The sequence below is a fragment of the Mytilus edulis genome, chromosome 3 (assembly GCF_963676685.1).
Source record: "Mytilus edulis chromosome 3, xbMytEdul2.2, whole genome shotgun sequence".
NCBI lineage: Eukaryota > Metazoa > Mollusca > Bivalvia > Mytilida > Mytilidae > Mytilus > Mytilus edulis.
The window spans coordinates 102,801,453-102,822,091 of NC_092346.1; the positions used below are offsets into that span (position 1 = coordinate 102,801,453).

Below are 20,639 nucleotides of genomic sequence, written 5' to 3' on the forward strand. Positions count from 1 at the left end.
AACCTCATTACCTGGGGGCAATCACCAGGTGTCATATTTGTAATTTAACTTCTGATAAGAAATCGATGAAACAAAGGCAATTTTACCAAAACGGCACAAGGGTTTTTTGGAAAACGGCGTCAGGGCAGAAGGGCGCGACTGAGGGCACACAGGGCGCGGCTGAGGGCACCCAGGGCGCGGCGCCCTTCTATTTTGGGCTAACGAGACCACTGGAGACTTTTTAGAGAAGACTTATTTGGCTGTGGTAGTAAAAACTCTTGCAACATTTCTGAATCAGTTTTTAAGTTTGTTACCTCTTGTGTTTATGCACAATGAATTTTATTGACATTTATATATCTTGTTTTATTGTGCAAAATAAAATAAAAAAATGTGCATGCAATCATGTTTGACCTTGAACTGACAAATGTAAATCAATTTTAACTAGTGAACTTACTATATTTGTTGTTAGTAGTTTTGTGATGAATATTTAATGGTTTTATTGGTTTGTAAATTTACAGTCTTTACACCTGGAACAACATAAATTACGATAGTTTCATTGGATGTTAAATGTTGTGATTTGAATGTACCACAAAAAAACATACTGTAGTTAGTAAATTATAATGATATTTTCTTAGAATTTATTTCTTTACTGTTAAGTTTATTTCACAAAAATTTATGACAATATATCAACATTGCAATCTTGTATATAAACTTGATGTTGGTATGTTACAATAAGATAACCAAACATCACAAAAAGATATTTAAAGGTTAACTTACAGTCCTCAACAATAGCCAAGTTTTCTATTTCAAGATATTAATCTTCTTGGTTCTTAAAAGATACATTTAAGAAATACTAAATGAATAAAAATTTACCATTATAAACACCTAATTACCTAATGGCCATAACAGTACATTAAGATAAGACAAAAACACTCACTAGCAATTCCTATTCCTATGTTTGCAGATTCTACACATGCCAATCTGACCTATGGGTTGTATGATTTCCAGTGGACACCAGATCTTATGGACAAAACTTCTTATCAGTTTGCTAATCTTCAAAGGGACTTTTGTGATGATGTAAGTGACACTTTATTTAAGAATTGAATGCTTCTTTTTGTAAATTCATTGGAGTGTAAAAGCCTTGACTGTAGTACATTTTGTATTCATTCTAAAAATGTAAGCATCTAATGTAATTATTTAAGGACCAATCACCTTTTTAGAATCTTTTCTCCATTTGTAATCATTTGGAAAAAAGATTAGAGAGAAGAAAACTAAAATTAGTGAGCAGAAGGAATTGATGAATGATTCTGATTTGAACTATTTTAAGTATAATAGTTTTGAATGTCTGTTAATAGCTTCTGATTTTATATTCTGTAATCATAAAAAATTCAAATATTCATTGTATTTTGATAGAAAAAGAAAGAAAATACTACTTTAATTCTTTAACATTCCAATTTATATATAGTTGATTTAATCTCAATTTTATCCTAAATCATCTGACTATTACAACCTAAGGTGTAATAATTACTTTGGTAAATATAAAAGAATTTACCATACTAAATGAAAATAAAATTGTCATGATGGAGACAGACAAATGTATTATAAACCACAGAATCCATGACACCTTATGTCCACCATTAGACTATTCAATATTTTAACCAGTCAATCTAAACATGCAATACTTTGTTGTTTCTTGCCATTTCTGACACATTTTCTGTTACTAGGGAAACAAATATTTACGTGATTATTTTTGAATTTCAGTTGCAGACATATTTTAGTGTATCCAACCTCCAAGGTCATCTTAAAGAATGTATGATAGATAACTTCAAGTGAGTATGAAATGATTTATTTTACAGTTAACCCTAGTATTATTTCTTATCAATCACCAGGAGAATAGGGTAAATATCTTATTTGTATCTCAAGGTGGTACCCAACACATTTACTTAATTCACTTATCAATCACCAGGAGAATAGGGTAAACATTTTACAGTTAAAGTGGCTCGGGACTATTCGACTGCGCATAACTTTACGCATGAATTACAAAAGTATTTGTCATAAATTCCGTATTATTTTTAAATATTTTGATTGATTAGAAATGTTAAATCATTGTAGTTATGTGACTAATAGGATATTTTCGTTATTATCTGTATTTTTTAAAGGGTCAAAATGACATTTCACCCATTTTCTCCATTTTCCCGCCAAAATTTGGGTTTAAAAGCAAAATATTTTTTTTCCTTATCGGTGACCTATGTTTTTTATTGGCTCATTCTTTGAAGCTATATTCCAGCTTTTCATATTACAGTTTTGGAGAAATTGTCATGGAACGTTTTTTTGATATTCCGAAAAAAATATGTCAACACCTGTATTTTCCCTATCATTTCATTGAAAAATGGTCCCTTTTACATACCTGTTTAAAAGCAAAATTTTGAGCTTAAATGGTCCGTGACCCCCTATTTTTTTTCAACCAATTTGATTCATTTTCTTTAAAGAATAAGATAACCAAAAATACGGCACTTCTGATAGAAAATTCGAAAAGGCCCGAGCCACCTTAACCCTAGTATTATTTCTAATCAATCACCAAGGGAATAGGGTAAACATTTAATTTGTGATCTTTAACATGTAAAAAACTCATCAAATATACCAGAAAGTATGATGAATTATTGTTGAAACCTACAAGTACTATAATTAAATGTTATTTTGTATATCATGTTATTTTTTGTTCCAATTCTATTTAGCCCAGTCTGTATTTCTATAAAGCATAGTGTGTATTTCCTTTTTCATATTTTGTAGTAAATTTCCGACCAATGTGAACTTTCACCTCATTTTCGACACTCCATACGGTCAATACCTGAAGGACAATTTAACTCAGGTATTACGAGATATAGCTCCCCATAACAGGAAGGGAAGCTTTGATCTGATTGATGTTGGTGATCTCAAACTGATATGGGGTCGAGGTGATTCGTTCATAATTCCTACAAACTATACCATGTCTGCAACAGCCACCATACCACCATGGGTAACCACATCACCTCCAGTTATACCTTACTGTAAGTAACCACTATATACTTCAACACATTTTATACCTAAAAAATAAGAAAAAAGGTTTGAATGTTCATAATGTTTTAATGAAAATTGTATTTTACCACGAATCATAGAGAAGTGAGCCATATTTATTGAAAAAAATACCATGTGAAAGGATGTCAGAATCTGACTTTGCAATAGATATATCGATTTAATTGTGAAGCTGTTTTGTCCATTATTATTTGTGTAATTTGTTTGTACTTTAGATCCTATTCTAATATAATCTTTATATTTTATAGAAACCTTTTTTTATCAAATGTTCAATATATTTGTATTTTAGCTGCTACACGACATGAATACATATGTCACCTATACAACAAAACCTTGCCACAAGAATACTCAGACCCTACTACCTACATGTTTAATCAACAACAAGAAAACATGTGTAAAGATGTAAGTAGAACTCAAACTAGTATGTATATTGTACTTGAAAATACACAATTTCTTGGCGTAGACTGCCTCAACAATTAGATCTGAAATTCTGAATACACAAATCACAGAAAGACCAAGTAATTTTGTTTAGAAAAAACAACAGTTGCATAAATATAAAGTTAAATTATTTTGTTTTAATGGTGAACATGTATTTTCTAGAGAAGAAATTTTTCTTTTGTTTTTGAAACAAGTAATATGGTATAGTAATTGATACTTTGTGATATTTTCCTAGGTGGTCCGTCTGTTTAATCAGACTGCATTCCAGTCAGAATATTTAAAATGTGAGCTGAATGATTTCGGGTGAGTTGTCTAATTTTATCATATTTAAAACATGTCGGTTATTTTTTTCTCTGTTTGCTTTTTTTTCTTCAATTATACCATTAGAAGCAAAACATGTTTATTTTGTTGCAATAAGTTGATAGAACTTACAGCAAATCTAGTCAGAAAGTTCTTTTTCTTTCAGGTAGTTAACCAACGAAATCGCAAGATTATTTTTTTCATAAGAAATAATGTATTTTTTACCATTTTGTTACATTTCCCTAAATAAGTTAAGTTGGATCTTGCACCAAAACTGATCAAATAAGACAATAAAAAACAAAAAGTTACTTGAAACTTGTTGCTGTTCAAAATCAGTTAAAGCTAATTCCATAACTTATCCTATATGCATGCATTTACAAAATTGAAATAGTGTTAGATTCAGCCCATACCATGCAGTACCTATGTATTTACTTTTTCAGATTCGCAGTACCTAAGACAATTAAATTCAGCACATACCATGCAGCTGCTTTGAGTCAAAACTATGCTCAATTAGTTTTGGAATCACTACAGAACAAAGCTCCTAAAGCCTATCTAGAAGGAGATAATTATTTCCGATTAGGGAACCTATTACTTGGAACAGGAACCTGTCAGATTACAGTCCATGCTAGCAATTATACATTTGAATATTCCAAGACTATTGGGCCATCCATTACAGCTACTGCTGGACCTACAACCTCATACAGTAAGATTTAACACACAAATAACAAATATTTGTACTAATTCATAACTGTCAAATTTATTTCTAGTAATATATGAATAAAACATTCAAATAAAAAAATGTCATACTGATTGGCATAAGAAGTTGTCAAACTTACTATGCACAGAAATTAATACTAATTTCTTTGTATACAACAGTGAAAAAAGCATAAAGTATAGGGATATATTAATTTCTGTTGAGGGAATAGATGCTGCTCTTTCGAACAAAAAAAATACTGTGAATAATGCTATTTATGTTTAAAAATGTTGTGTGTAGATCATGGACAAAGTAGAAGTTGAAATTGATTATGAACTTAAAAATTACAAATATGTTGTACTAATAATTTGTTACAAAATTTTACCTAGTTTTGGGTAGTTCAAAGCTGAAGATGAACTAAGTATGGCATTTATTTAAAAGAACTAAAGTACTATATAAGTTATATGGGTCTTTTAGCAATCATTGGAATGTATTTCAGCACTGGTTCCTTGTATGGCCAACCCATGTGCCAATGGTGGTATTTGTATGGGTAACAGTGTGGGAGGATACATATGCCAATGTCCAATAGGATTTACAGGAACCAACTGTCAAGAAGGTAACAAATAATACATGATATATATGTGGTCTATCAATCAGAAAATCACATTTTTTTATATTGAACTATGTCTATGTGAAAAAATGTTAGGACATGCATCCCTTCTTTGTTGATATGCACTCACCAAAATGATAAAGAGAGTCAGAGATACCAAACATATAAGGTTTATGATAATTAAGTTAATGTTAAACCAAGCAGGTACAGAAGATAGAAGATTTGCTGATATGAAATGAATAAAAAAAAATGAATTCAGCTTTGTAATCAATATTGTATTATATGTTTTTAATAATATACAATTACTGTCTTTTGATGAGGTAAATATGTAGTTTTATTGACTTTTGAAAAACTGATATTCACTGAGGCCAATGGGAAATGTATGTAATGGCAATTTATTACCAAAACCAATTGGACACCAAACGTTTTTTACAAAAATTATGCATGTATATGCATATATACTTTTTCCGCAGGTTAATATGCTTATTTATTCATAATCCCATTCATATAGAAAATCATACTAAAATTTTATCAATATGGAATAATGTCAATTATTTCATCATATGAAAAGAGACACTCACGGTTTATTACAATTTATGTACATGTGGATTTTAAAAATCCCAAAGATATATATATTGAATGCAAAGGAATATTCAAAACTGAAAGTCCCTAATCAAATGGCAAAAGCGAAGCTCAAACAAACAGATAACAACTGTCATATTCCTGACTTGATGCAGGCATTTTCTTATGTAGAAAATTGTGGATTAAACCTGGTTTTATAGCTAGCTAAACCTCTCACTGGATGTGAATAAATTGATTTCTGTAAACCTTTAATAAGATATGTCTAATGTGTATTCCAGATGTAAATGAGTTGTATAAATTTTTTATAAAATATGTCTAATGTGTATTCCAGATGTAAATGATTTGTGTAAATGTTTTATAAGATATGTGTTATGTGTATTCTAGATGTAAATGAGTGTGTTGTCAACTTGTGTCAGAATGGAGGATCTTGTGTGAACACATTTGGAGGATACTATTGTAAATGTCCAACTGGGTGGTCAGGATCTCATTGTGATATTGGTAGGTTCAAACAAAGTCAGTCTAGTTGTTGGTCCTTGTTTAATACCATTATAAACCATTACCTTAAAGGTTTGGGAGTAGGTTCAATGATTATAAAATACAAACGCACTGTTTTAAAGGACAATCCTCAACAATTTAAAGATTTTTTCTTTGAAACTTCAATTTGGTAATATAAATTTACAAATGACAGTTAACACACAGAGATTGAATGGATACCAAACACCACTTTTAGTCAACTGGACCTTTTTAATGTACAAATAAATTAATAGATACCTGTCCCACATTTATTCTTCAATTGTTAATTTTTTCACATCTTTTCCACTTTGAATGATGGTTTTCTATATATCTCTCATTTGAATCTTTTTATTTTCAGATTTCAACGAATGCCAGAATCCTAACCAATGTCTCTACGGAGGAACATGTGTAAACACACCAGGGTCATACTTATGTATGTGTGTCATGGGCAGATCTGGAACCAATTGTGAATTAGGTCAGTATATAGGACATTATTATGTTTGTAGGACTACAGGGAATAGTATGAATTATGTTAGTATATAAGCTCATGCAGAAGTGTAAGATAAGTTTGTAAAGATGAGTAAACAAGTAAACAGATATTTTTGTTATGCATAGTTAAAAATCAAAGAGCATGGTAGCACTTTAGGAAAAGATGGCTTTGTGTCCCTTGATTTGTTAACAAATAATTTGTTTAACTCTATTTGTGTTTCTCATTACAGAAAAGATGTTCATTCATATTTTTTAAATATCCAGTAATGTTCCATGTTTAATTGTTCATTTATATAAATTTTGATGAATTTTTACTTTCAACAGATATAAATGAATGTTTACAATTTGGAATCTGTCAGAATGAAGGTGCGTGTGTAAACAGACCTGGTGATTTCTTCTGCTCATGTAAACCAGGATGGACAGGCACTCTGTGTAACATTGGTAAGTTTTAATAAGGATGCATTCTACTAGTCATAACCACAGATACTATAAGCAATAGATCAACTATAGTTGCTGCATGGAATGATTGACAGGTGCAAAACTCTCAATATAAATTTTAATCATGGTCAATAAAGCATGCAAAAAGGTCTAAAATAACCAAAGGGACATTCAAATTCATTAGTAGAAAAATAAACTGACAACATCATGGCTACAAACGAATAATACCAACAGACAAAAAGTACACAAAATACAACACAGAAAACTAAAGACTAAGGAACTCCAATAAAAAATGGAGGTGATCTCAGGTGCTGGTAATTCAAGATTTCCCAATTTATTTTACTACATTATATAAAATGCCACTTTAGAGCACAAAATTTTTAAATGGCATGAAAGATTTCCAATTATGAACATTATTTTAACATTGCATCTCCAAAGGAATAGGTCCGGTAAGGACCTATTTTGGCCTCAAATTTCAGGTTCATCTGACGAAAGATTTTGACCACTTTTTAAACACTTAAGTGTCTATTTTATTTGAATTAATTAGTTTATGTGAAAGATTTTAACAGATTTAGTCATTAAAAACGATCCGATTCAAGCTCAAATATGAAAAATCTACCTAATATGCCGAAAAATGTCACTTTTCAGATGGTTTTTGGTAAAAATGAAAGTGGCCGCATCTGTGTTCATCCTCAACCTTTATATATGTTATGTATTATCATAAAATACAACTTACATTTCAATATTAAGGATGAACACGAATGCGGCCACTTTCGTTTTACACGAAAACCGTCTAAAATTTAACTAAAATGCTAGAATTATGAGGATTTCAGTAATCTAGCATGACTTAATGGTGCTAGTACCGGATATATGTGCATTGTATTGTCAAAAACAGCCCATATTTATGTAGCAGAAGCATTCTACTGTCCAATAAATAACTAAAGGTTTACATTTTAACAATTTTGTAAAACTGCTATATTTTGGGGCCAAAAAGGGGTCTTACTGAACCTACTCCTTTCTTTTATTGACAAAGAAAATAGTTTAGGCAACGCCAAATGCATCAGAATTTTCTCATTTAAATAGTTGAAGGATGCATGTTGGACACTGTCTTAATGGAAGAAATGCTGAGAGTTTTTTAGAAATTTTTTTGAAACAGATTTAAATACCAAACTTCAATTTGCATGTCCCTGATTATTTGTTGGACTTTTAATGTTTGTTTACTAAAAGGCAGCAGGTAAGAAAAACAATTTCCCATAAAAAAGTATATAAATTGTCAATTTCAGCAAAATAAAAATAAAGATATATTCCATGCAAAATAAGATATGTATTAATTAAAATATTTCTTGTACTTTAGATTTGAATGAATGCAAGGTGAATATCTGCCAACATGGAGGTTCCTGTATGAATACTCTTGGGTCATTCAAATGTCAATGTCCTCCTGGTTGGACTGGACAGTACTGTGAGCGAGGTAGGCATTTTGTCATAAGGTGTTAAACAGAATTGTACCAATAACTGAAATGGAACTTGACAGATAACTTTTTGAAGCACTCATTAAAATAATACCATGATGAGCCAAATGATTTAACTTTTTCTTTTAAATGTAGAAGAAAAAGGCAATCTATAGTACTTAATGTTCACAATGAGTAAGTGTAATTGTTCTGTAAAAATTATAGATATAATAAAGCTTTGGAATTCACTGATATATGTATTGTAATGTGTTTTATTTATATTATAAATATAATGGAGTGTTAGGAATTCCCTGATATATGAATTGTTATGTGTTTTATTTATATTATAGATATAATGGAATGTGTGGAATACCCTGATATATGTTCTAATGAAGGATCTTGTTTTAATCTACAAGGCAGTTATGATTGTCGATGTGTTCAGGGATGGATGGGTCAGAACTGTACTACAGGTAGGTTTCCCAAAGGAGGTTAATTTTAACTTATGTTGATCATTAGAAGTATCACTTTGTTTGAAACTAATGTACGTTGGAATTGTGTAAAGTTTTAATCATCCATGATACAATACTATTATTGAAATAGTCTAGAAGCTTTACAGTATTGTACTGAATGAAATTCTGCAAAAAATAAGACATGTACAAATGTAGTATTTATGAGATTAGATTTTCTTATACAAAAAAAATCTCCATATCATGTATAACACAATTCTGTATTGATACACAAAGTTGACAATAGATGTTTTTATAGTAGTAATATGATTCTAATCAATACATCTATGTACTTTATTTTTAGATGTAATGGAGTGTGCTATAGAACCTTGCCTGAATGGTGGTATTTGTAAGGAGTTACTGGGCGACTATAAATGTACTTGCCCACCTGGGTATAAGGGCAAGAATTGTGGACTAGGTAAGTTATTGATCAGGGACTACTATCATTGTTGTGCTATAGAACCTTGCCTTAATGGTGGTATTTGTAAAGAGTTATTGGGCGACTATAAATGTACTTGCCCACCTGGGTATAAGGGTAAGAATTGTGGACTAGGTAAGTTGTTGATCAGGGACGACTATCATTGTTGTGCTATAGAACCTTGCCTTAATGGTGGTATTTGTAAAGAGTTATAGGGCGACTATAAATGTACTTGCCCACCTGGGTATAAGGGTAAGAATTGTGGACTAGGTAAGTTATTGATCAGGGACGACTATCATTGTTGTGCTATAGAACCTTGCCTTAATGGTGGTATTTGTAAAGAGTTATTGGGCGACTATAAATGTACTTGCCCACCTGGGTATAAGGGTAAGAATTGTGGACTAGGTTAGTTATTGATCAGGGACGACTATCATTGTTGTGCTATAGAACCTTGCCTTAATGGTGGTATTTGTAAAGAGTTATTGGGCGACTATAAATGTACTTGCCCACCTGGGTATAAGGGCAAGAATTGTGGACTAGGTAAGTTATAGATCATGGGCTACTGTGTTTTGACTTACTTTCAAAATAAACAATAATTGTCTAGTCAATGATTTAGACTTTTTAAAACCAAAAAGACATTGTCAGTCGCATGCTATGCTTTACTACATCAATTTCAGTTTTCTTCAGACAAAACAAAATACTTTAATTATGCCAAAAAACTGTTATGTGTATATCAAAGTTACATTTGCAGCCAAGTTATTGGTACAGAGAGTAACTTTTAGATACATAAGCCACACAAATAAACATTTGATCGGAAAAAAATAATGTAAGATGTAACAGTTCCTTTTCAATACATCATTTAAAAAGATTTAAATATTTTTCATTACTTCTACTGCACAATTAAGGTAACATAGAGACTTGCTCATTGCTCATTGTTCTTTAATGGCAAATACTGACCCTTTAACTAGCCTGATTCTATAATGATAATAGAATATAATATCATACAGATACACCAATAAATTCAGATTTTCTTGAAGCACCATGGTAACGTCTATATTTTATTGTTTTTTTGCAGAGATAAACGAATGTGCTGAATTTGTTGATATTTGTCATAAACATGGTCAGTGTATCAATACAGTGGGATCATACCAGTGTATTTGTAATAATGGATGGACTGGGGTCAACTGTTCTGTAGGTAAGTCATACAAAAAGTCACTTGCTAGTTTGGGAATTCCTAGTCTTAATGACATCTTTTAATGTCAGAAATTATTCAACATATTAAATTCATCTACTGAAAAAGTGCATTTAAATGATTATTAATGAGCCTTATCAATTCAACATAATTAAAACTAAAATAGTTTGACAACATTTATCATATTTTTAAATGTTATAAGAAGACGGAAATCTAAGCTTAAATTCATTGTGAAAAAAAAATGAAATTGAAGAGAACACGTTTCTGTTTTGGCAATATCAAAAGTAGGTATTTTGAAATTTATGGATTACTTAAACTATACACATGTATTAACAAATGAAACATGACTTGGTGTCAAATATTCTATTTTTTTTTTACCAGATATCCCTGATTGTGTGAATAATCCGTGTTTGAACGGTGGAAGTTGTGTAGATAATCCAGGATATTATGACTGTATGTGTCTACCTGGCTTTGATGGAGTTCATTGCCAAGAAGGTAAGAAGTACATTGTCAATATTGATTTATCAACAAGAAACATTATCTGTTTATCACTGATTTCTTAGGCAACATCAATAAGGCTCATGATGCCCTTTCCACTGGACTGATAAAACCTATATCACTTGAGTAGCAAGCATGATATGAAAAATTATCACACACAAAAAATCAAGTAGAAACCATAAGAACTTATGCAGTAAATTTTTTAAAGTCTTTTAACCTGTGTGAGCAACCACCTGTATCATAAAAGCAAAATAATAAAACGTAATATTTATTCAGTATAGAATAATTTAAGCTTTTGCCAGTAATAATTATTTAAGCTGATGCTATATCCAGATACTATGTTAATATAATATATAATTTTGTTTCAGACAAGAAGGAATGTTTGATGATCCCCTGTTTGAATGGTGGGTCTTGTTACGAGACCTTGGGATCATATTACTGTACATGTCCTGATGGCTTTGAAGGGCCAAACTGTAATTTAGGTAATTATACATAAAAATGTAAAAAATGTTTCTCTTACAGAATAAAACATATCTTATAATGGTCAGGTCCATTTTGAAGGTTTCAAAAGCTTTATAAAGATTATTAGATGTTGAAATCAAAATTTTGAAGTTAACTGTGGAAAGACAAAAATATAAAATGTTTGATAGCTTAGAAACTAAAAGGACCTCAAACAGTTACAACCACTTCTGAACAATAAACAAAAAAAAAATCATTGATTTACAAAAATTTGAAAAATACTTATAGTTCAAACACATTGAGTAAGTTTTAGCAGTTCAAGGATTAACATGTGAAACAGTCAAAAACATATGTCATTAATTGTGTTCTACACGTCATGTTTTAGACTGACAAACCTTTTTTTCTTTGTAGACAAAAACGAATGCTTAGCTAACCCCTGTCTAAATAGTGCTACTTGTAACAATGTGTTTGGTAGCTTCTATTGTACCTGTACTCCTGGTTTCAAAGGAACACTGTGTGGAACCAGTAAGTAATGTACATTTACTATATGCTCATAACTGATTGAAATAATTATAAAGGGAATCAGTAAATGTAGTATCTTCAAATCTGTTCTTGTTCTCAAGGAATTAATTATTAAAACCAATAAGAAATGTAATTTAATGTACCTTTTCTCTTTTTTTATAACAAATAAAAATAGATGATAACTTATTGAAGAAAAGTGAAATTATTTTTTTGAAATGTAGAAAATCTCTAGAATAATTATGTTTTACTGCAATAACAATAGGAAATAAAATGATTATAGTTGTTTTTTTAAATTTCATCTCACCTATGATGAAAGTTGCAAAGTTACCAGATATTTTATATATACCTTTATGGGTAAGGCTTAATACATATATATATAATTTGTAAAATTATAGGTAGAATATGTTAATTTCTCATATTTATTACTTCTAAGTGACAGGAAAAATTGTTGTTATCACTCAAGCAAGATTTATTTTGTACTATGTTAATTCATTTTGAAGCAATTCAGTTGATGTTATATGAACACTTTTAAAATTTCAGCTTCCTCAGTGTGTGTTGAACGTCAGCCTTGTCAGAATGGTGCCCAATGTAATGACTTAGTTGGTTCTTACCAATGTGTATGTCCTCCTGGTTGGGAGGGAGTTAACTGTCAGATAGGTGAGTTCAGGGTAAATGTTTGGTTTAACATAGAAATTTGCCCTATGATGGGAATATGAATTTGAATAAAGTCTCATTTAAAATCTCTTTATTTCTAAAAAAAACTTCAGTTGTCAATAATTACATTAAATGTATGTTTCACTATAATACGTTATTCTGATTGGCTAACTGTACATCACGTTTTATTCCTTAAGCAGTTGTATCACACAATAAAACTTTTCATTCATGATGACACGAGGTCCCACAATAAAGTGCACAGGTAAATGAAATAAAAACTTGATAAAAGGCGTGTTTTCAGGATCCTATAGGTAAAAATGTAATTATAAGTATTGAATGCTTTTTTTTGTAACTTTATAGGGTTGTAAAAGCGTTGACCGTGCGCACATTTTTAGTATGAAGCGCTTCCGCGCTTCATAGCTTCATACAAAATGTACTTCGGTCAACGCTTTTACACCCCAATAAAGTTACAAAAAAGAGCATTCAATTCTTAAATAAATACTAACTTACAGGATAAATCAAGGGTGTATCCGCTATTTATTTCAATTTTCCTTGTGAGAAATATACATTTAACATGAGATGTAAAGATTGAATAGATTTAGTAACAATTTTGAAATGTTTTATATGATTGTATATATTTAAATTTTACAGACAAAGATGAATGCTTTGCTAATGTATGTGGAATCAATGCCACTTGTGTCAACACACTCGGAAGTTTTGTTTGTAGTTGTCCCAATGGTAGGAGCGGACCATTCTGTAAAGAAGGTAAAATCATCTTTTTATATTAAACTGTAGCATGCAGTGCATATGATATTTAAGATGATGGATCAATCCAGTGTGACCGAAATTCGCAGTAGGACCTTATTTCAACTCCTTGATCAAGAAAAGTTTTTAGTATCCAAAAGATTGATTGATTAATCATTGGTGTATAATACAACTTTCAACACTATTGTCTATATCATGGTGGCAAGTGATGTATGAGAAGCACAACCTTTGGCAGGAAAAGCTGCAATCCTAGTCAGTTAATATTGTAGTCATAAGGACCTACAACATGCAGGGTTAGAACTGAGAATCTTAGAGTCATAAGCACCTACCACATGCGGGGTTAGAACTGAGAATCTTAGTGTTGACAGACTAGGGATACAGCTGTTGAACTTCTTAGACCACTTGGCCAATAAGGCCCCTTGGAGCATTCGTACTGTAATGAAACTATTCTCAGTTTCTTATTCTTTTCTTTTTCATACTAAAAGCTATTGCACACCTATCATTTAAATATTTTTTCTTAAGACAATGAAGGTAACTATTAGTGTTTTTTTTAGAATTTAAGGTCTCAGTCTCAATTTAAAAAAATATATGTATATAAACACCATGTCTGAATTAGTGACATTGCAGAGTTTTATAACATTAGTGGGTTTCCTTCTTTATTTTTAGATGTGAATGAATGTCTGACAAATCCATGCGAGAATAATGCCAATTGCAGCAACACACCAGGGTCATACATGTGTATCTGTCCTCCAGGATGGACCGGTGTTAGGTGTAACGTAGGTTAGTATTAGTCTAGATTATGCCATAGATAGAAGGGCATTATGTTTGTGTGTCAGTAAGTCAGTAAGTCCATCCAATTGTCTTGTATCAAGTTCAAGTTTTGACTTAAGGTAGGGTGTTGTCACATCCACATATAATGTGATTCACATTTTCATTATGAAGTGGAATGTTTGATATGTATGCAAAATAAGGGTTGGTGAACAAACTCATTTAATACTGACAGGGGATAACAATGTCCTTTCACCACATATTTTTGTAAAATGTAACAAAGGTTGATTTGATTTATTTATCCGTCTTTAGAAAAAGCTTAAACTGTCCAACCATTGATTTAAAATTGTTTCTAATTTTTGAAAGTTAATAATCATGTATTTTTGAAGATATTTTCTGTGTAAATGTAATGTTCCATATATTATGGAATTTGGTCATTTCACTTCTACATAAAAAATAGAGTGATATTTCCATTTGTATAATTAAAAGTAGATTTGGGTATGTGTCAATGAGGCAGCAATCAACACAAAAAAACTAAGGAACATCTAGAGGTCAACATAGGGTCGTCAACAAAGCAGGCAATTATTTATACAATTTGTTGAGCTACAAATATCATGGAGTCTAAATTATGTTTTGATGAAGTGTCAACTATGAAATGAGAGCGAAAGTAATAGTAATAGTAATAGTAGTAGTAGTAGTAGTAGTATATGATGCATTTGGAACCATACAAAAAAAGTCGTTAAATATTTAATGATATTGTTAACAACACAGATAATTGATTTTGTATTTGTTGTATTATTTTTTTGTTTAGATTACAATGAATGTTCAAGTATGCCATGTCAAAATGGAGCTTCTTGTATCAACAGACCCGGGTTCTATGAATGTTTGTGTAGACCAGGTTACTATGGCAACAATTGTGAAATTGGTAAGCTAGTCATTTCACATATAAATCATTTCATATGGTAAAATATTTTTCATGAATAGAGTTGTACTTGTTATATTTGTTTATTTACATAGGAATACCCTTAAAAAAATGTTGAAAAAAGTCCATTAATTTTGTTAACTTCTAATATGTAATTTATTCTGCAGTTAACTGTTTTTTTTAAATTAAACAATTTCTCCATGCTAAATGACCATATGTCAATAGAATGTTGCTAAAATTTATACTTTATTTCTATTTTTAGAACGTGACGAATGTTCCAACAATCCATGTAAAAATGGTGCAAAGTGTTACAACACACCCGGATCATATACCTGTCTTTGTAACGAGGGATGGCATGGACCAAACTGCACAATAAGTAAGTCTGTCTTTGTATCGAGGGATGGCATTGACAAAACTGCACAATAAGTAAGTCTGTCTTTGTAACGAGGGATGGCATTGACAAAACTGCACAATAAGTAAGTCTGTCTTTGTAAAGAGGGATGGCATGGACAAAACTGCACAATAAGTAAGTCTGTCTTTGTAACGAGGGATGGCATGGACAAAACTGCACAATAAGTAAGTCTGTCTTTGTAAAGAGGGATGGCATGGACAAAACTGCACAATAAGTAAGTCTGTCTTTGTAAAGAGGGATGGCATGGACAAAACTGCACAATAAGTAAGTCTGTCTTTGTAACGAGTAATGGCATGGACAAAACTGCACAATAAGTTAGTCTGTCTTTGTAACGAGGGATGGCATGGACAAAACTGCACAATAAGTAAGTCTGTCTTTGTTACGAGGGATGGCATGGACAAAACTGCACAATAAGTAAGTCTGTCTTTGTAACGAGGGATGGCATGGACAAAACTGCACAATAAGTAATTGACAACATGCTATTGGATTGGAAATACTAAAGCATTTAAGAAGGAACGAGAGGGTGTTTTGATTTCCTTAATAGATTTCATGGCCGAACTGATCAACAGTATAAAAGGGGGAGTGTCTTGGTTTCATAGATAGAATGCAATAGGTCATGGATTCATAATTGAAAACTGATTAGAACAAAAATATATATTTGGTATTTGATAAAACAGTCTAAATTATGCAATAAATCATTTAATTTTTTTTTTTTAAATGAACAGTCGTACACATTAATTTCTGGTTTGTCTCTTAATTTGCAGACTTAAGGATGTACTTAGGTGAGGTTTTGGAATCTGTGTCAAATGTTCGGACTTCTTGGTATTTTTCCATACAATACAATGTAAAATATATTGCCCCATAACACCCATTTATTTTTTCATATAAGACTTAATAGCTCATGAATGGTCATTTACCCAAAATTTTAGAAGATTCTTGATTTTCTTTCTTTGATTTTGAGACCCAATAATACCAATGCAAATGTAAGGTAAAAGTCCGAGTCAGTCTTTTCCCGTCATATTCCAAATCTCAAATATCTCGAAAAGGAGGTCCATGACCTATCAATATTTTTAGCTTATTTTAATCCTTAATTGATGCTCTACCAGCTTATCGTATCATTTTTAACTTCTTAATTTATTAATTTTCACCTAACCTCACCTAAGTACATCCTTAAGTAAAGCATTGGATTGATTGTGTACTGCTATTTTACAATCCAAGATGGCGGTATACAGTTAATCTACTTTAAGTGAAAATTTCACCCCAGCTTTTAATCAAGTTTCTATATGTATGCTTGTATTTTAATCATTACAGATACTGATGAATGTGCTGTCTTAACAACTCCATGTTTGTTTGGTGGAACTTGTGTGGACACTATGGGAGGATACGATTGTATGTGTCCTCCAGGAAGGACTGGTCCAATCTGTGGAGATGGTAAGTTTAGTAACACTTTAAGGGACGCAGTTGTGTTATTTCCTGGAACATATAAGTTCATTTTTTGGCAATTTTCTTGTTAAGCCTTATACCATACAATGATAGTTGTCCCTGTGATGCATTTTGTGGAGATAGTATTTATGGACTGAGTGGTACTCATCAATTTAGTTCACATACTTAAAATGACACTGTTTTTTTAGATAATACTCCACACTAAATATTCAGTCAATGTGAAAATATCTATACACAAAATCCAGTTTCCAGTCAGTAATGTAATGATATGGTTTGTTAAAGGTGTACAAGTCATTTATAACAGAGCAGTAATTACATGTTTTATGTAAATACATGTACTCTTTTGTAAATCGTCAATAGAATTTAAATCCAAAAAAAACAAAAACAATAATGAACTTTGAACAGATGTTATATGTTATATAATGTTTTATCAACCTAAGTAATTAAACTCAAGCTTAAAGAAATCTATATGTATATAAATAATATAAGCATGATGACTATTGAATGCATTTTGAAATTTCTCTGTTTTAAGAACTCTCAATTCTTCCCAAAAGAAACATGGAATTAAATAAAGGAACTATGTTTATTCTTAGATGTATTTTTTACGTATTTTACAGATCGAAATGAATGTGTGACCAATCCATGTATAAACAATGGTTCCTGTATCAATACTGATGGTTCTTATACCTGTATCTGTCTCCCAGGCTGGGCGGGACAAGATTGTTCAGGAGGTAGGTATCTTTATCTGTCTCCCAGGCTGGGCGGGACAAGATTGTTCGGGAGGTAGGTATCTTTATCTGTCTCCCAGGCTGGGCGGGACAAGATTGTTCAGGAGGTAGGTATCTTTATCTGTCTCCCAGGCTGGGCGGGACAAGATTGTTCGGGAGGTAGGTATCTTATACCTGTATCTGTCTCCCAGGCTGGGCTGGACAAGATTGTTCGGGAGGTAGGTATCTTTATCTGTCTCCCAGGCTGGGCTGGACAAGATTGTTCGGGAGGTAGGTATCTTTATCTGTCTCCCAGGCTGGGCGGGACAAGATTGTTCAGGAGGTAGGTATCTTTATCTGTCTCCCAAGCTGGGCTGGACAAGATTGTTCGGGAGGTAGGTATCTTTATCTGTCTCCCAGGCTGGGCGGGACAAGATTGTTCAGGAGGTAGGTATCTTTATCTGTCTCCCAGGCTGGGAGGGACAAGATTGTTCAGGAGGTAGGTATCTTTATCTGTCTCCCAGGCTGGGCGGGACAAGATTGTTCGGGAGGTAGGTATCTTTATCTGTCTCCCAGGCTGGGCGGGACAAGATTGTTCAGGAGGTAGGTATCTTTATCTGTCTCCCAGGCTGGGCGGGACAAGATTGTTCGGGAGGTAGGTATCTTTATCTGTCTCCCAGGCTGGGCGGGACAAGATTGTTCAGGAGGTAGGTATCTTTATCTGTCTCCCAGGCTGGGCGGGACAAGATTGTTCAGGAGGTAGGTATCTTTATCTGTCTCCCAGGCTGGGCGGGACAAGATTGTTCAGGAGGTAGGTATCTTTATCTGTCTCCCAGGCTGGGCGGGACAAGATTGTTCGGGAGGTAGGTATCTTTATCTGTCTCCCAGGCTGGGCTGGACAAGATTGTTCAGGAGGTAGGTATCTTTATCTGTCTCCCAGGCTGGACTGGACAAGATTGTTCGGGAGGTAGGTATCTTTAGTAGATCAACCTTTAACAGGGTTGTAAAGCAGGGGTGTCTGCACGGTAGACTAAAATAAAATTGACATTTCACAATGAACGATCAATTAAAAATGTCTTGCACATTGATCTGTTTACCGATTTTACGATTTACGGTGAGTAACAAACCTTTTTCACGGCTGCAAGTGAAATAAAAATGGACAAACACATTGCATGAAAATAACCCTTTACCACCCTCCTTGAAGGATGTACTTAAGTGAAATTAAAATTCATCAAGAATTGAAAATTTATACTATAGGACAGAAGAGCATTTATAGTTAAGGAACAAAATAATCTAGAAATATTGATAGGTATTGATAGGTTATGGAGCCCTTTTCTAGATATTTTTTTTTTTAAATGGCGGGAAATGGCTGACTTTGACTTTTATCTTGCAATACATTTGCATTTGTATTGGGGTCTCAAATGGAAAAAAAAGAAATCTAGAATTTGAATGAATTTTTGTAAATGAACTTTAATGAGCTATTGAAGTCTTGTATGAAAAGAAAAATGGGTATTATAGGACAAAATATTTTACCCTGCTTCATACTAAAAAATGATGATACTAACTTAAGTTTTAAAGCAGGTATTGGGTTTTATCTTGCCATGATGACTAAAGTGCTGGTAGGACAATATTTTTCCAGAGTTGCATTCACAGCTTCCATTTAATACATATTTTTTTCACAATAGTTTTATTGTTCATTGTGCTAAAAAATGATTCAAAAGTTTGTTGCATGTAGGAAAATTTATTGTTGCTCTTGTTTTATTTATAATTAATGTTTTTATGCTAAATTTCCACACAATTTCTTGCAAAGTATCCATCACTTAACAGCTATGACAGAAGACATTAAGGTCAGGTGATAACATGTCAAGTACCATTCATATTCAGAACTTTACAAGGATTTTGCTAATCATTATTGAAATGTGAACTTGAACTTCTAAATGAACACCTGTTCCACCAAAAGTTCAAGTAATTCATGATCAATTCATACTCCCCAAGTGTTCTCTTATATGTAAAACAAAATGGCTAGAATATGAAGAGAAACATGTAACATGCTAAATGAATTTACTAACTATATATTAAAAAATGAAACTAATATTATACTTATTCCACAGATGATAATGAATGTCTAGGTATAACCCCTGTGTGTTATAATGGAGGGACTTGTACCAATACATTTGGATCCTTCCTGTGCTCGTGTCCCCCTGGATGGAAGGGTCCACAATGTAATAGAGGTATGTTATCTTTTTCTTTTATTATAACACCAATACTATTGTTGTTATCTATGGGTATCTATGGTACATTAAACTAGTTGCTAGTTCTAGTTTTGTAAGTAGACCAAAATGGTAGCTTTTCCAGGGGTTGTTCTACAGTTCTGTCCCCTAGTCCTTTGTGTTACCAAAGAATTTTTTTTTATTGAATTTTCTTATATAAATATATGCTTAGAGGATAAGACACGCTGTGATGATTTAAGTTATTTGTATGATGTTCCAATATTTAGTTCCACCAATTAAATGTTTACTTTGGAATAATGTTTTATTTACAATTTTCAGATGTGAATGAGTGTGAGACTGGCATTATATGTGAAAATGGAGGAACATGCCTGAACCATCCAGGGTCGTTTACATGTAACTGTGCTCAGGGTTGGACAGGGACATACTGTAAAACTGGTGTGTAGTCAATTACAATCTTTATCCCAATCTTAAATACATTTGAAATGAATAGCTATAAAAGTTTTTATAACAACTTTTTTATTTAAGGACTTTTTGTTTTTATTATCAGTTGATATTGTTTAAATTGTTTAAAAAGTTGTG

The 20,639-nt window shown here is 32.1% G+C and overlaps 1 protein-coding gene across 2 annotated transcripts in view; it reads left to right on the top strand.

Moving 5' to 3' along the window:
- LOC139518052 (protein eyes shut homolog) overlaps positions 1-20,639 on the top strand; it is a 114,318-nt gene that overhangs the window by 26,133 nt on the left and 67,546 nt on the right. For both annotated transcript variants that reach the window (XM_071309702.1, XM_071309703.1), the window contains 26 exons: positions 944-1,056; positions 1,741-1,808; positions 2,770-3,026; positions 3,341-3,453; positions 3,725-3,792; positions 4,230-4,492; positions 4,983-5,099; positions 6,060-6,173; positions 6,547-6,663; positions 7,002-7,118; positions 8,470-8,583; positions 8,914-9,033; positions 9,374-9,487; positions 10,563-10,682; positions 11,061-11,174; positions 11,546-11,659; positions 12,048-12,161; positions 12,699-12,815; positions 13,464-13,577; positions 14,244-14,357; positions 15,157-15,270; positions 15,530-15,643; positions 16,991-17,110; positions 17,740-17,853; positions 19,941-20,060; positions 20,379-20,495. In XM_071309702.1, coding sequence (XP_071165803.1) covers positions 944-1,056; positions 1,741-1,808; positions 2,770-3,026; positions 3,341-3,453; positions 3,725-3,792; positions 4,230-4,492; positions 4,983-5,099; positions 6,060-6,173; positions 6,547-6,663; positions 7,002-7,118; positions 8,470-8,583; positions 8,914-9,033; positions 9,374-9,487; positions 10,563-10,682; positions 11,061-11,174; positions 11,546-11,659; positions 12,048-12,161; positions 12,699-12,815; positions 13,464-13,577; positions 14,244-14,357; positions 15,157-15,270; positions 15,530-15,643; positions 16,991-17,110; positions 17,740-17,853; positions 19,941-20,060; positions 20,379-20,495 — 3,201 coding nt within the window. The remainder of the gene's footprint in view (positions 1-943; positions 1,057-1,740; positions 1,809-2,769; positions 3,027-3,340; positions 3,454-3,724; positions 3,793-4,229; positions 4,493-4,982; positions 5,100-6,059; positions 6,174-6,546; positions 6,664-7,001; positions 7,119-8,469; positions 8,584-8,913; positions 9,034-9,373; positions 9,488-10,562; positions 10,683-11,060; positions 11,175-11,545; positions 11,660-12,047; positions 12,162-12,698; positions 12,816-13,463; positions 13,578-14,243; positions 14,358-15,156; positions 15,271-15,529; positions 15,644-16,990; positions 17,111-17,739; positions 17,854-19,940; positions 20,061-20,378; positions 20,496-20,639) is intronic.